Consider the following 16,174-nt stretch of genomic DNA (forward strand, 5'->3'; position numbering starts at 1 on the left):
CAAGCCAAAAAAAAAAAAAAAAAAGAAAAGAAAAGAAAAAAAAGAACTGCTGATACCTGGATTTTAGCCCAGGGGTTCTCTATAGAGAATCTACAGAACTCTAAGATAATCATTTGTTTTATTACTTATATATTAAAATTTTTTCTTTTTTTAAAGTTATTTATTTATTTATTTTGAGAGAGACAGGTACAGTGTGAGTGGGGAAGGGGTAGAGAGAGAGAGAGAGGGAGAGAGAAAATCCCAAGCAGGCTCCACACTGCCTGCACAGAGCCTGATATGGGGCTTGAACTCATGGAAGCGTGAAATCATGACTGAGCCGAAATCAAGAGTTGGTTACTTAACCAACTGAGCCACCCAGGTGCCCCAAGTTTATTTATTTTTTGAGAAAGATGAGAGAAAGAGAAAGAGAGAGAGAGAGAGCATGAGCAGGGGAGGGGCACAGAGAGAAGGGGACAGAGGATCCAAAGCAGGCTTCCTTGCTGACAACAGAGAGCCCAATGTGGGGCTTGAACTCATGAACCATGAGATCATGACTTGAGCCGAAGTTGGATGCTTGACCAACTGAGCCACCCAGGTGCCCCTTAAGATAATGCATTTGTGTGGTTAAGCCACTAAGTCTAGTAATTTGTCATTGCAGCAAGAGACAGCTAATACACTCTACCTGTCATCTGGACAAGGAAGGGAGGAGAGCATGGCATTTGGAGCCCATCAGCCCTAGACTAAAATTCCAGCCCTACTGTAGACAAGTTGTGTCTATGCAAGTTACTTTATCTCTCTGAGCTTCTTTTTCATCATCTGTAAATTGGAGACTACAACACTTACTGCATTGGATTGTTTGAGAGGTTAACGTCTGGACCATGAATGAAAGCTTTTATTACACAATTTTCTCTGCTGAGACCAACATCCAGTCATAAAATTCTTTATACTCTCTATCTCCATGTTATTTATGTCCAGTTTTTTACGCATTTCTATCTTTTTTCTAGCACATTGCTTACCCATCTTTCTTCCTAAGAGAACCCTATCATTATGCCTTCCCCTTAATCAAAAGCCACTACTAACTTCCAGCCACCAAATAACATTCTGTATCCTTGGCCTGGCATTCAAGGCCATGCATCAGCTGGCCCCATTCTACTCTATAACCTCATTTACTGCAATTTCATTACACTGTGTTTCCCAGAGTGTGATGTCTGAGCCAACAGACTGGTCACCAGCCTCAGGAACACCTGGCAGGTGTCAGTGTTATCAAGAGCTCCCCAGCCAGTTGGCCTGAGAGACACCAACATTGCAGAAGCCCTGCCCACATGGATCTTCCACCCTGGTCTGTCTGGTCTGCCTCCTGTCTGATGGAGACATCTGAGTTTTTTTTACCTCTACACCTTTGCTCCTGCAGTCTTTCATTTTCCTAGGGTGGACTTCTCTGACTCCCAGCCTGTCTCCTACCCATGAACTTCTGACAGCCCTTGCCATTTGCCTCCCTGAACTGTGGGCTGTCTTCAACGTGTTTATGTCCTGTCTCTCATGTAGTCGGTCAACCCTTGGTTGGAAGAGCCATTTTCCTGTTTGAAACTAGCACAATGTATTTACAGAAGATCCTCAAAGAATATTGCTTGGTTGGTTATCCACCAGCTTCCATCTGGAGCCACCTAAGACAGATAAGTACTCACAAACACATTTGTGCTTTGTCTTCTCTCTATTCTGTAAGTGAGCATCTTGTTCTAGCTGGCTTTTCCTTACTTCAGGGCATCTTCCAAAGCTTCTCTCTTATGAGGCTCTCTCTCCTTCTTTCACACACCCCTCCCATCCTCACCTTCATGCGGGCTCTGCAGCCAATATGCTTTAGGATAAATGGTCCCGGGAAAGTAGAGCTGGGTCATCTCTATCCATGTAAGAGAAGGTTCTGTCCACAATCTACCTCCAAGGAATACAGATGATAGTTACTGACTTTTTGAAATGTCAGCCATTTGGGTTTGGCTTCTGTCATCTTTGATGTCTGTAACCAGTGCTTCCCCCTTCCCTGGGCTAATGTGAGGGCTACAAAGAAAGTGCCTGGGAAACCCTACCTGGGAGGACCCAACAATGGGGTGGCACATCCTGAAACAGGAACAGAGGTGAGCCTCTCCCACCCAAGGCGAGCCTGATTCTGCAGGGCAATGGTGCCTAAATTCTGCCTTGGCAGCCCTTCTCCCCACTGTCCTAAAGGTCTCTTTGGGATTTCTTGGTTCTTTGACATCCTACTACGAAGAGAAGGAGAAGCATTGTTACTGAATATGGACACACACTGCTCTGCCTATTCAGAAATTCCAGTTAGGTTTGAGCATATGATTGAAAAAAAATGTATAGTTATTTCATAGTTTTTATTGCATTTAATGGGTTCTTAGATTGCATGGCTGTAGGGGGTAGCTGGGAACAACAGGGAATGATGGTCAAACAATATAACCTATAAAGTTTTGTTTAGTTTTGAACTTTTGGTTGTACTGAAATAGAGTCCAAGTTTGCAGGCCTTGCTGATTCCCTCAATGAGTGAGGCATGCAGAAGCCTGATTTCTTTTCTTGGGGCATTTGGTGGCCATCCTAGTGGTCAAATTGCAGCCGAGAGGGGGCCAGAATAGATCTTTACCTCCATCCCAAATGTCTCCTTAGCCTCTTACTGATATCTGATCATATATATATATATATATATTTAAAAATAAAAGTATATATATTTACTTTTTAATATATATATTTTATATATTTTATATTTTTATATATTTTATTTATATAATATATAAATATTAATAAATATAATATAATATAATATATAATATATATTTAAAATAAAAGTATATATATTTACTTTTTAAAATAAAAGTTCCAAACATCCAAAAAAGTACAAAGGATAGTGTATACTGAACCCCCCTGCCCCCCCCTCCCCCGCCCCACCACCTATCACTCAGATCAAGAATTATTAGTATTTTGGGGCACCAGCATGGCTCAGTCAGTTAAGTGTCTGACTTTGGCTCAGGTCATCATCTCGCGGTTCACAAGTTCGAGCCCCACGTCAAGCTCTGTGCTGACAGCTCAGAGCTTGGGGGTTGCTTGCAATTGTGTCCCTCTCTCTGCCCCTCCCCTTGTGTTCTGTCTCTCTCTTTCTCTCTCAAAAACAAACATTAAAAAAAATTTAAAAAAAAAGAATTATCAGTACTTTTCCAATCTTGTTTCATGTATCTTCATGTCTTCCTGTAGGATTCCAAATCAGGTATCAGATAAAGACACATGCCACGATCACACCTAACAAAATTAAGAACAAATCCTTTTTATCATCTAAATACCTGGGTCATGTTAAACTTTTCCTGATGGCCTCAAAGATGTCTTTTAACGTTGGTTTTTGAATCTACATCCCAACAGTCCACACGTTGTATCTGACTGTTCTTTTAAGAGCTAGGAGTCCTGTGGAAGGCAGAATAATGGCAAAGATGTCCAGGATCCAATTCCCGACGGGACCTGCGGAGGGGGGATTCACGGCCAATCCAAACGCAAGTCTTTAACCTCAGGGGTCCTCTCCCAGCTCTGGTCAGAGACGGTCACATGATGGTGCCAGAAGCCTCAGAGGGATGTGCCTTACTAGCTTTGAATGCCAATGATGGGACCACGAAGCAAAGAATGTAGGAAGCTTACAGAAGCTAGAAAAGGCAAGGGCACGGATTCCCCCCAGAGTCTCCAGAAAGGAACACAGCACCACTGACACCTTGATTTGAGCCCGGTGAGATGGTGTCTGACTTCCGACTACAGCCTGTGAGATGATACGTAGGTGCTGTTTTAAGCCACCATTCCTTTAGCGGGGCACTGCGAGTCACACGGGGGTGTGAAGGTCTGATACCGTACTCTCCTGAGACCAGCTGGTGTTGGGCCTGAGAAGGAGAATGTCCGGGAAAGAGAAGGCTGGGGCTTGGGAAGAAGTGGGGCCAGCTGTGCCGGGTGCCTTGTTGATGCCGCTGGCCGTCTGCTGGCCACGTCAGGCAGGACTGAAGGAGCTCTCGCCCCACTCCAAGCAAGCGGCACACCAGTGTCAAGCCAGTCATCACCTAAACCCTGTGAGGACCGGCCCCCACCCTTAGGGACCCATGCATCACTCTCCTTTTCACCCCGAATGCTCTGTCCTAACCTCCTTTTTGTTCCTCAACAGGGATAAGCTCTTTCCCACCTCGCGGATTCAGGCTGGCCGGTCCTTCTGGCCACCCCTTCTCATGACTGGCCACTTGTCAGCCTTCAGGTCTCAGCTCCGGTTGAGTTGGGGCAGAGGGAGTGAACACCCCGTCTAGGGTGTCCCCCCCACCCCCAGCAAATCACGCAACCTTGTTCATTTTCCTCATAACACTTGTCACAGTCTGTGATCTACTAGAGGAAGGGGCCTGGCCTATCTGAATCACAACTGGGTACCATCATTCACTCAACAAATATTTATGGAGAACCAGGCTCCACACAAGGTACCAGGAAAACCAAGAGCAACATGCACAGTCCCTGCCTTCTGCGCTGGGTCTTGCAGCAGGGAGAAAGGCATGAGGCCAACACCAATCTACCAAGATAATCGCTGTAAGAAAGAATGTACAGCTGAAGTCAAACTGAGAAAGGGCACTCAGGTTCTCCCCAGGGAACACCGGAAGTCACACAGAGGCAACACTTGGGGTGAGATGTAGGGTGAGGAGGACTTTTTCAGTGGGGCAAACTGTGAGAGGAGGGTGTTGTCAGCGGAGGCGGGGGCGGGGGGCTCCTCGTGCAAGGCAGTTCAGAATGGCTGGACTGGGAGGTGGGTGGGAATCGATGGGCACAGTGTCCTGGACAGTTTGAAAGGTGTTGTGTAGAAGACGGAAGCACCTTGCTCTGGGGAAAGCTGGGTCAAGCCCAAAAGATGGGTCAAGCCCCAAAAGGGCCTCCAAACAGGAAGGGGACTGTGCCCCCTGGGAGTGCGGCTGGCTGCTGAGGTGGGGCCGGTGATGTGCACTGCGTGGTTCCACTGGCTGGGTCGTCTGTCAGGTGGGAGGCAATGCCGGCCGCGGGGGGCCGGAAAGGGCTGCTCACCTCTGGGGCTCTCTGATACTCACATCAGGCCTGCTTACACAGACAAGGCCACACAGGTAAAGGACACCAGCACACATACAGGAAGACAAGGGTTATCAGGGAGGTGACGGATGGAGCTGTGTAATGTGTTGAGTATGGTTTGCAGGTGAAAGTTGAGTTCTCCGTGTGAAAGGTAAAACTTGGACCTGAGCTTCACCACTGGTTATGTGAGAAAGTATCTATTCTCAACGTCTCCATTTAGAAGACTGAATCATTAAAACCATCCTATCAAAGGCATCAAGCGACGGATGCATCTGAGGGAGGTGTCCTGGGGGTGTCTGCAGTAAACAGTACTGTGTGGAACATGTTTAGCAGTTGACCCTCCGGGGAAAAGATCCTAACTGGTATTCTCTCTGGCTCCCTGCTTACTGCTCACAGGCAAGGCAGCAAAGTGGCTAAAAATCCACAATTTGCAGCCCAGCAAAACTGGGCTCTATGACTGGCTCCACCTCAACTAGGCACATGACCTTGGGCAAGTAAAAATCTCAACTATTAGATGATATGGCATCTTGTGCTGTTGACATTCACTTTCGTCTAAAGGCGTCACATTCCTAACTCAGTCTTCACAGTCACCACAACAGGTAGGTTTGCTCCTCATCCCCGGTTAATGGTGAGGATACGGAGACACAGAGGAAGTAATTTCTGTGAGGCCAACGTGACTTGCTTTTGGTAGATTTGGAATTTGGATCCAGATGGCCTGGCTCTGGAGCCGAATTCTCATAATTTTTTAAAAATTTTTGTTAATGTTTATTTTTCAGAGAGAGACAGAGCATAAGCAGGTAAGAAGCAGAGAGAGTGGGAGACACAGAATCCGAAGCAGGCACCAGGCTCTGAGCTGTCAGCACAGAGCCAGACGTGGGACTCAAACCCACAAACCACAAGATCATGACCTGAGCCAAAGTCGGACGCTTAACGGACTGAGACACCCAGGTGCCCCTAAGTCCATCCTTGGGACTCTTATCTTCTCTGTCATTATTCTCTCCCTAGACGATTTCATTGAGGCTTATGACAAATCCTTTATAAATATTCGTGGCCCCCAATACCTATCTTCAGCCTAGCCTTCTGCCCTAGGGTTCACACATACAATTGCCCGGTGGATTTCTCCCCTTAGGTGCGTGAAAGGCATTTAAAATCAGCCCAGACTCAAACTTGTGATTACCATTCTCCAAACCATTCCTCTCCCAGAACACGGAACCCTCATTCAAACAGCAGCTCTGACAAAAGACCCTGGGAATCAACCTTGCTCACCTCCCACACAAAACTCGATAACGAATTCCTCTTTAAAATGCATCTAGAATCCAACCGTGTCTCACCTCCTGCTCTCCTGCCATCCCAGCCCAGGTCACTGTCATCTCTCAGCAAGACTCATGCCATAGCTTCCTAACTGTATCTCCCTGACCTAAAGTCATTCTTTCAAATAAATCCAGAGTGGTAGGTGTGAAATGTAGATGAGAACAGGTCAAGATCCTGCTCAAGACCCTCCAGGAGCTCCTGGTCACTCTTAGAACAAAACCCCAACTTCTGACTTGAGCTAAAGCCCTAGCAGACACTAACCCAGCTATATCTTCCCTACCGAGCTCCCCCTTAGCCATGGAGCCCCAGCCACACCAGCCTCTCTCCTCTTTGTAGAACACCCTGAGTTCATTCCTGTCTCAAGGGTTTCCATAAGCTTTTCCCTCGACTTGGGGCTCTTCTCCCAGATCTTCACATGGCTCTCTTCCTCACTCCATCTGGTCCTCTACTCACTCATCACCCGTTGTGATCTCTCGACCTAAAGGAGCTACACACACACATGCCACCGCCCTGCCCCGCCCAGCCTGGGATTCTCTCATCTCCTCACACTGCCTCATGTGTAGTGCTTATTGCTTCTGAAGTTTTATTATATATTTAACGAATTCCTTGCTTATTTTCTATGTTCCCCATTAGAACATAAGCCCCATGAGGGCAAAGATTTGTCTCTTTTGTTCATTGCTAAATACTCAGGATCTAGAAGGGTATATGGATAATAAATACTTATTAGTTTAATGACTTGAAAGAATGAATGATTAAAAACAATGGTCATGTTCAAGAATATCTAGTCACCTTATATATTTTTATTAATTCTTATTAATTCTTACTAATATATTTTAATTAATTCAGTTTTGTTAATTCTCAGAAATTCCCTAAGGAAATTAAGGGGTAGATCATTTTCCCCATTTATTGAAACCTAGAAGCAACCATTAATTTGATGTTTAAAGACTGATTATTCAGGTGGAATATTATGTGCTAAATGTTAGTCTTTTAAGTGAAGAAAGTGAAGCATAATGATAAGTCTCCAATGTGAGTGCTCTCATATGTTGTAAACTTATTGGATGCCAATTACATTATCACAACTGTGGAATAAATTTTATTGGAATTAATTTTAATATTTTTTTCTAGAAAGCCTTCATTTTTTTAAACTAAGAGAAAGGCAGAGTCACTATAAAGTTCAAGTACATTATATCTTCTTTTTCTGGTACCATGGAAAGAAAAGCACATCACCAACAATATCACACTTGGCTTGGTAATTTTTAAAGTCTATGGTTAGGGGCGCCTGGGTGGCGCAGTCGGTTAAGCGTCCGACTTCAGCCAGGTCACGATCTCACGGTCCATGAGTTCGAGCCCCGCGTCAGGCTCTGGGCTGATGGCTCGGAGCCTGGAGCCTGTTTCCGATTCTGTGTCTCCCTCTGTCTCTGCCCCTCCCCCGTTCATGCTCTGTCTCTCTCTGTCCCAAAAATAAATAAAAAACGTTGAAAAAAAAATTAAAAAATAAAATAAAAAAATAAAGTCTATGGTTAAATAATCATCTCAAAGGAAGAACTAATATCTTGATTTCCTAAAAACATCTTAATTAAGACAATATAATCAAGTAAAGAGATTTATTTTATGTTTAAATAATCATGATCATGAATGGCCCTCTTCCCCTACCTTCACTCTCAAATGAAACGAAATTTAGTACATGTTTGGGGATATGGTTTAGGTCTGCCGAACACTTAAGTAAAAAATTCTCTTAAGTTGTTTCAAGAAACTGCTGATACTCTAACAGACTCCACACATTCTAATATATCCAAACGCAGTCTTTTTCTTTTCTAATTGCTTGGCTGCAGACGAAGATGTAAGGTTATAAGTATAAGAATTTATGTGATGATCAGTGATGGAATCCTAATCCATCTTAAGCTGTGAGCATGACAACTGGCAGTTCCCAACATGTATTAAGAGACAGATTTTTTTTTTCTTTTGCCTGAGGGTACATTCCCTTTCAAAAGCAAAATATTTTTGTTCATTTGCTTTCTAAAGATATCACATTAAACTCTACTCTTAACGGTTAATCTTTTAAGGAGGCAAGATAGATTGGAAAGAGAATCTGTGATAGATTTATAAATTGGGGGAAAGCGTAACACAAGGCATTCCAATATGCAATTTAAAATCAAAACCTTAACTTGGGCAAGGGACATTATATCAGCCAACAGCATTCTTTAGAAATGCCTGACATTCAGTTGGATAGAATTATATATTGAAATAGATTGTAGGCATATTGTGAATGTTTTTGTTCTAGCATCTGGTAGCATCAAAGCCCAGGAGGAAGAGTGGGTGACCATGCCAGAATTTAAAAGCTGCCTTTTGGATAAATATGTGGAAAGGATATAAATTAAGTTATCAAAAGGCTGGAAGAATTTGCTGAAAGGGGGGAGGGTGCTAAAAGCAATAAGCCATTTGGAATTTGATAGCATGCAACTTTCATGCTTTGTATAGCTAGTTTTGTTAGCCAAGTAAGGATAAAATGGTATTTCAAAAGAGAAAAATTAATGAATGAGGACAAGCATAAAAAGCAACAATGCAATTCCTGATCTGTAAATGTAAGTAGTATCTGAGAGGCAATGTGGGATGAGCCCCAAGGGAAATCAGGCACCTCCTCTATGAAGCCTTTCTGTGTTTGGAAGAGAGTAGTAACTTGTGATTTCTGTGCTCTGTGTATTAGTCAAGATAACTGCTGCCCAAACACCCCCAGAATCTCAATGCTCATGAAAAGACCAATTGAATGTTCCTGGGCTGTGGATCCTGGTCAAACAAGGTACCAGATCCCTTCCATTTTATGACTCTTCCCTCTTCGAGGCTAGCATTATGGTCCTCTCCACTCAGCAAGTGGAAGGGAAAATAAAACAGAAGATAGTATGTAGGAGAATTTTGTGAAAGAGGACAGAAAGCCCTCATACTCCATTGACCAGAACCCAGTGACATGACTATACCTAACTCCATGACCACACCCATCTCTAGGTTGGGTGCTAAGTCTGGCTGTGAGCTGAGGAGAAGAGGAAGCATGTGTGGTGAGTAATTAGGCTCTACCACAAGTATTGTCATGTCATTGCACTCATTTGCTGAGGCATCTACAGGTCTATCTTCTTAGGGTAAATTATAAGTCTCCAGAATAAAGTAGAATTGGGTCTTATTTGTTTTGGTAGCTGTAGCACCAAATCTGGCATGGAGTTAATGTTTAATTTATAGCAGGGGATGTGGGATGCCAGGCTCACAGAGTGAACCTGGAGACGTTAAGACTAGTTATCTACTAATATTGCCAAGAAATGCCTAGATTTTTATCCCTTCCTGAAGATGGCCTCCCTCTGTAGATATTTCTAGAGGACACAGGGACCACATGCCAACAATGGGCGTGGGGCACCTACTTTGTTAATTCTCATTGTGTCTTCATGCAAGAAGCCTTCACAGGAGAAAGTCCTCATACCTTTCACCTCTCACAAGGCACTTCAGTGGGAGAGAGAGAGGTTGGGTTCCTGAAAGACAAAGGGTGGGGTGGAGGGTTTCCAGTGAACCCCAATCTCAAGAATAAAAAGGGAACCAAAATATTTCTCAAGGATAAACCAGGCCTCCTCATCAACTGAGAAAGAAGTCAGAAGTTATAGGTGAATAAGTAGGACTGTAGAACATTATAAAAATCTAGAACCTTATTCTTTCTGTCTCCATTTGGTTCCATGCAAAGCTCTTGCTACTCTTGTAGCCCCTGGGTGACTGCTAAAGGACTAGTATCTAGAATATATAAAGAACTTTCAGACTCAACAGTAAAAAACAAACAATCCAATTAAAAGATGGGCAAACAACTTGAAGAGAAGGTTCACCAAGGAGGATTTACAGATGGCGATTAAACATGTGAAAAGATGCTCCGCATCACTAGCCATTAAGACCACAAGGTTATTACAAACTTATTAAAACTGCCAAAATAAACAGTAGTGAATACACTAAATGCTGGAGAGGATTCCGAGAAACTGGATCTCTCATACATTTTTGACGGGAACGTAAAATGTGTTGGCCACTCTGGAAAATAACCCAGTCATCACACTCTATATCACACACACTTTCATCTATCCCAGAGAAATGAAAATTTATGTCCACACCAAAACCTGTACACAAATGTTCATAGCAGTTTTATCTGTGATAGTCCAACAACTGGAAACAACCCAATTTCCCGCAATAGAGAAAGTAAAAAGTAAACTGGTACATTCACACCATGGGATACTACTCAACATTACCTACTATACAATAAACAGGAACAACTACTGGTACACATAACTTGTATGGATCTTAAAGACATCAGGCTGAGTGAAGGTCACTTACTATATGACTCTATTTATATAACACCCTCGAAATGACAAAAGTATAGAGATGGAGAAGTCATTAGTGGTTGCCAAGGGTTAGTGATAGGGTGGAAGGAGGAGCACCAGGGAGATCTCTGTAGAAATGGAGGAGTTTTCCATCTTGATTGGGGTGGTGGTTACATGGGGTAAACTGGCATAGACCTACCATCCACATATGGTACTGCTGTCATCATCTTGGCTTGGATATTGTGTTATAGGTAAATAAAACGGAACCATTGGAGTACAAAGTACACACAACCATTCTGTACTACTCTTGCAACTTTCTGTGAATCTATAATTGTTTGAAAATAAAAATTAAAAACACAACAAAATTAGAAATGTACTTCTTGAAAATTAGTATTTTAATTTTTTTGGGAGGGGGAGAATGAGCAGGGGAGGGGAAGAGGGAGAGAAAGAATCTTAAGCAGGCTCCAGGCCCAGTGCAGAGCCTGATGAGGGGCTCAATCTCACGACCATGAGATCATGACCTGAGCTGAAATCAAGAGTCAGACACGTAACCAACTGAGCCACCCAGGTGCCCCGGTATTTTTAATTTTAAAATGAATACTTCTAGGGAAACTGGATGGCTCAGTTGGTTAAGTGTCCAACTCCTGCTCAGGTCATGATCTCATAGTTCATGAGTTTGAGCCCCACATGGGCTCACTGCTATCAGCGCAGAGCCTGCTTTGGATCTTCTGTCCCCCATTCTTTCTGCACCTTCCCTGCTTGCACTCTCTTTCTCAAAAATAAATAAAACATTAAAAAAGAGAGAGAGAGAGAGAGAGAGAGAGAGAGAACAGGAAGGCAGGCAGGTCACCAGGGCCTGGAAGCAGGGAGAATCTGTTTCAGGAGCTGCCTCTGGCAAGGGAGGTGGGCCTCCTCAAGGAACAGCTCTGCCACCCGCCTCTAATGTGGGGAAGCTGTACTTACTGGAAGTTAGCACCGTTTTCCTGTTTCCTTCTACTTCTGGGTGGCTAGATTATACTTCATCCCACTGTAGAAATGAAGTGAGAGGGTATATCTCACCACCCTCTGCGGAACATGAACATAATTGGTCTCCCCTCTCAAGACATGCTGTTATAGGGGCGCCTGGGTGGCTCAGTCAGCTAAGTGTCCGACTTCAGCTCAGGTCACGATCTCGCAGTTTGTGGGTTCGAGCCCCGTGTCAGGCTCTGTGCTGACAGCTCAGAGCCTGGAGCCTGTTTCAGATTCTGTGTCTCCCTCTCTCTCTGACCCTCCCCCGTTCATGCTCTATCTCTCTCTGTCTCAAAAATAAATAAAAACGTTAAAAAAAATTAAAAAAAAAAAAAAGACATGCTGTTATATTCCCACAGTCTTCAACACGGCACTTGGGGCATCTCGTGGTGGGATTTTCAGCCAATACCTTCCAACTTCTTTTTGTCAAAATAAATATTAAAAATTCAATTCCCTCTTTAATTTTTTTATGTTTATTTTTGAGAGAGAGAGAGAGAGAGAAAGAGAGAGAGAGAGAGAGAGAGCATGCACATGAATGGGGGAGGGGCAGAGAGAGAGGGAGACACCGAATCAGAGCAGCCTCCAGGCTCTGAGTTGTCCACACAAAGCCCAAGACGGGGCTCAAACTCACGGACCAGGTGACATGACCTGAGCCGAAGTCAGACACTTAACCAACTGAGCCACCCAGGTGCCCCTCAATTCCCTCTTAAAAACCCTTGGGAATCTCAGATAACTTTCCAGTTAATACTGGGATTTAAAGGAATATATTTAAGGAATTCATTTATGGTGTTAAAATCTACCCTTCAACAAAAACAACACTCATGCAATACTATGATCATCATAAAAATCAGTAAAAACTTCATTCTTCCATTATTACTATAAGTAAATACCCAGTCTTATCATCCAGTCTCTCTAATATGAGCCTCTCCTGGCTCTTCATTCATCGTAGGTGGAACAGAGTTGTGCATGGCAATATGGCTCCCAGTGACTTCATGATAATGTGTCTCTCCAAGTTTTAGTTTCTGCTATTCCCCTTCTCCCCTTTATTTCAGGTTTTTGTACCTTCAACTTGCTTGTAGTTGCCCCATATACATAATGTTCTTTCTTACCCCTTTCTTACCCCTGTGCCTTTCTCCTGCTGATGTCTCTGCTTGGAACCAAATGTTTCCCACCTGTATTGATCTAGATGACTTTTCTTTCAGATCCAGCTTAGACAGCTTTCCTCCAGGAAACTGGCTACAGCCTTCTACTTGGACCAAAATGTCTGTTCTCTGCAGACACCTAGCACTTTCTACATAATACTAAAATGACCTATTGGTCTATCTACTCTGGTAGGTTATGAGATCTTCAAACCATAGACCATGTCTTCTTCCTCAAGTTTTCACATGCAGTACCTAGCAGAGCAGGAGCTCAACATGTCTGTGCAGCTTCACTGAATTATTGCCAAAATGCACATGAGTTTGACTTGAGTTTGAGTAACTAAGGATTCCTCCGGACATGCTCCTTCTCTCTCCTCTCAATCTGTTTTTGTGTGAACATGAGCAGGGGCTGACTTTTGGCTGTGGGCAGTAGATCCAGAAATCTGGATTCCTTGATCAGATCTAGCTCTGTCCCTCTTGTATTTTTTTGGTAAAATAAGTAGTGTTCAAGGTAAGTGGTTTGCTTAAAATAATACAGGAGCATCTTCTTGGCATTATTGAAGAGTAAGGATCAGGAAGCCTAGTAGTCTGATTCCTTCTCAAAAGCCCTTGAGGTCTAGGGCTCCATCATCCTGAATCACCCACTTCCTTGGGGGATATAGTCACCTGACCCAGGGGTGGTAGGTTCTGGCAATGGGACCTAAGTGCCAGAGCTGCCTTGATCTGAACCTGTTGGAGCACCGGAGGCTAGGTGGGGTTCCCTGTGTTTACAAGGATGAGCTACATAAACATTTTTGCATCTCTTTATTTTTAAAAAGTTCTGTGTTTGGCAGAATTTGGCCTAATTAATTGCTACGGGGTGGCACAGTTAAACAAGAGAGGGCAAGTATAGCTTCTTCCGTCCCTTATTGTCAGAAGGGAGCAATACTAACCAAACGATCGGCTGGCTGACAGCAGTCCCTCCAAGAACCGTTGCCTTCCTCTTTCTCTCAGCACAGACCCATTCCCAACCCCATTCCAGTCTGACTTTACACCGGACTAGCTCCAGTGCAAAGTGACTGGACGGTCCCGCAGAGGACCCTGGGCAAAACTCTGAAAACGGCCTGCTTCGAACCTCATCCTAGCTAGCTCCATCCTCCCTCCTAGCTCCAGCATCAGTAAGTTTTAAACTAGAGAGAGTAAAGGTTGGCAAAATCATCCCAGTTTACAGGCACTCATGGATCAAGAATCATTTTGGGAAAAATCATATATACATATATGATTTATATATATATACATATATACACGTATATACATGTGTATATGTGTGTGTGTGTGTGTGTATGTGTGTGTGTGTGTGTGTATTTAACCTTTTTAAAAAACCATTTGCTAAAAGAAGACCCGGGTCTTCTAAGGCTTGAGAAACACTGCCCTGGCCCTGCGCCCACAGTTCCCTCAGGAGCTTGCATCTCAGAAAGGTCATGAGACTCTTCTAAGGTCTGGAGCTGGTAAATGGCCTGCCCTGGCCCTGAACCCAGAATATCTGTAGTGTGAGGACACTCTGGCTGGAAGATGCTACATGTACTTGTTTAGCCGATACATCCGGCGTGCGGGAGTGCCGTGCCAGGCTGTGGCCAAAGATGAAGCAAAGACAGCCCTCCCCTGAGGTGCCCGGTGGGTGGGGAGCACAGAAAACGCGCTGCAGGCCATCGGGGCGCTCCGGGAGGGACTCACAGCCCGGTGGGGGCGGGAAAGTCTTCCTGGGCGCCGTGCAGCCCGAGCATTTGCAGAGGAAGAGCAGGCGCGGGAGAAAGGCATCCAGGACAGGGCCCAGCATGACAGAGGCACCGGGGCGAGAAGCAGCGTGCCTCGCGTGTGCGGCCAACTAGGCGGCAGCAGTGTTCCCGGAGGGGCCGGTGGGGGGCGTGGGGGAGTGGGGTCTGTCCTCCCAGGAAACCTTAGTTAGGCTGGGCGGGCCCTGCGGGTTTGCTGAAACAAAACACTGCAGATCGGGTGGTTGGGTGGTTTACGCAACGGACATTGATCTTCCCACAGTTCAGGAGGCTGGAAGTCAGAGACCAAGGCGGCGGCAGGGCTGCTTTCTCCCGGGGCCTCGCTCCTTGGCTTGCTGCCGGCTGCTGCTTTCTCCGTGTCCTCACGTGGTCTTTTCTCTGAGTGCCTGCATCCCTGGTGTCCTCATTTCCTCTTCTTATAGGGACACCGGTCAGTTTGCCCACTCTAAGTTGCCTCTTTAAAGGCCAATTGTCTCTTTAAAGTCCCATTCTGGGGATAGGGCTTCAACGCTTGAATTTTAAGAGGGACACAACTGGGCCCATAAGGGCCTCTGTGTCATTGCAAACTTTAACCAGGGCAGTGACATGCTTAGATTTGTTTTCATATTTGTTTATTTTTTATTATTTTTTTAATGTTTATTTATTTTTGAGAGGGAGAGACAGAGCACAATCGGGGGAGGGGCAGAGAGAGAGGGAGACACAGAATCCAAAGCAGGCTCCAGGCTCCTAGGTGTCAGCACAGAGCCTGACACGGGGTTTGAACTCACCAGCTACGAGATCATAACCTGAGCAGAAGTCAGCCGCTTAAGGGACTGAGCCACCCAGTGGCCCCTAGATTTGTGTTTTCAAAGGAGCCACCTGCTCGCAGCTGGATGGTGCAGAGGCAGGGAGACCAGCCGGGAGGCAATCAGAATGGCCTAAGCCTTTTCTCTTCCTAACTGACTTGATGCTTCTTCACATCTTACACCACTGACACCCCTTGCAGTTATGCTGCTTTCTCTGGGCAGAGGCCTTCTCTCTCATTGTGCCCAGGGGGGCTAACTGACTCCAGTGTGGACAGGCCTTTCTCCGGAGTCCCCCCACTGCCCACTGTGTAAAGAAGTGCCCTGCCAGGTCCCTGCTCTGACCTGATCTGCCAGCACCTTCCACAAACACTGAAGGAAGCAACACCTTCCCTCTGGGGCTGCAGGGAAGCCAAACACCTTCCAAGTCGCTCAGCTTAGGACAAGGGCCAAGGGGTAGGCTGAGGCTCCTGGAGGAAAGGGCCTGATTGAGAAACAGACCCACGGTCCATGGATGCTAGTTAGATGGTGTCCTCACCAAACCAGGGGTTTTAAGTTGGGGTCCACGGTACAGACAGAACATTACATTTTTTGATGTGTATTAACATCCAACTGAAACTTAGCACTTCCTTAGGCAAAATATTAAAAATATTGGAAGTACATTAGAAGTAGAGTTATTAGACCAATTGCTAGATCTCATTAGTCTATGTGCTAATAAACCCATTTATTACCACAGTACAAATTTATTC

General features: G+C 44.8%; 1 protein-coding gene across 14 annotated transcripts in view; it reads right to left on the reverse strand.

Moving 5' to 3' along the window:
- Window positions 1-16,174, reverse strand: part of STAU2 (staufen double-stranded RNA binding protein 2) — a 309,584-nt gene that overhangs the window by 10,561 nt on the left and 282,849 nt on the right. The window contains exon 12 of one of the 14 annotated variants that reach the window (XM_058699858.1): window positions 9,858-9,899. The exons of the other annotated variants lie outside the window; for them this stretch is intronic. Coding sequence (XP_058555841.1) covers window positions 9,873-9,899 — 27 coding nt within the window. The 3' untranslated portion in view covers window positions 9,858-9,872. Of the gene's footprint in view, window positions 1-9,857; window positions 9,900-16,174 lie in introns of those variants that run through there. 14 annotated transcript variants of the gene reach the window in all.

Source organism: Neofelis nebulosa, chromosome 14, assembly GCF_028018385.1.
Source record: "Neofelis nebulosa isolate mNeoNeb1 chromosome 14, mNeoNeb1.pri, whole genome shotgun sequence".
Taxonomy (NCBI): Eukaryota; Metazoa; Chordata; class Mammalia; order Carnivora; family Felidae; genus Neofelis; species Neofelis nebulosa.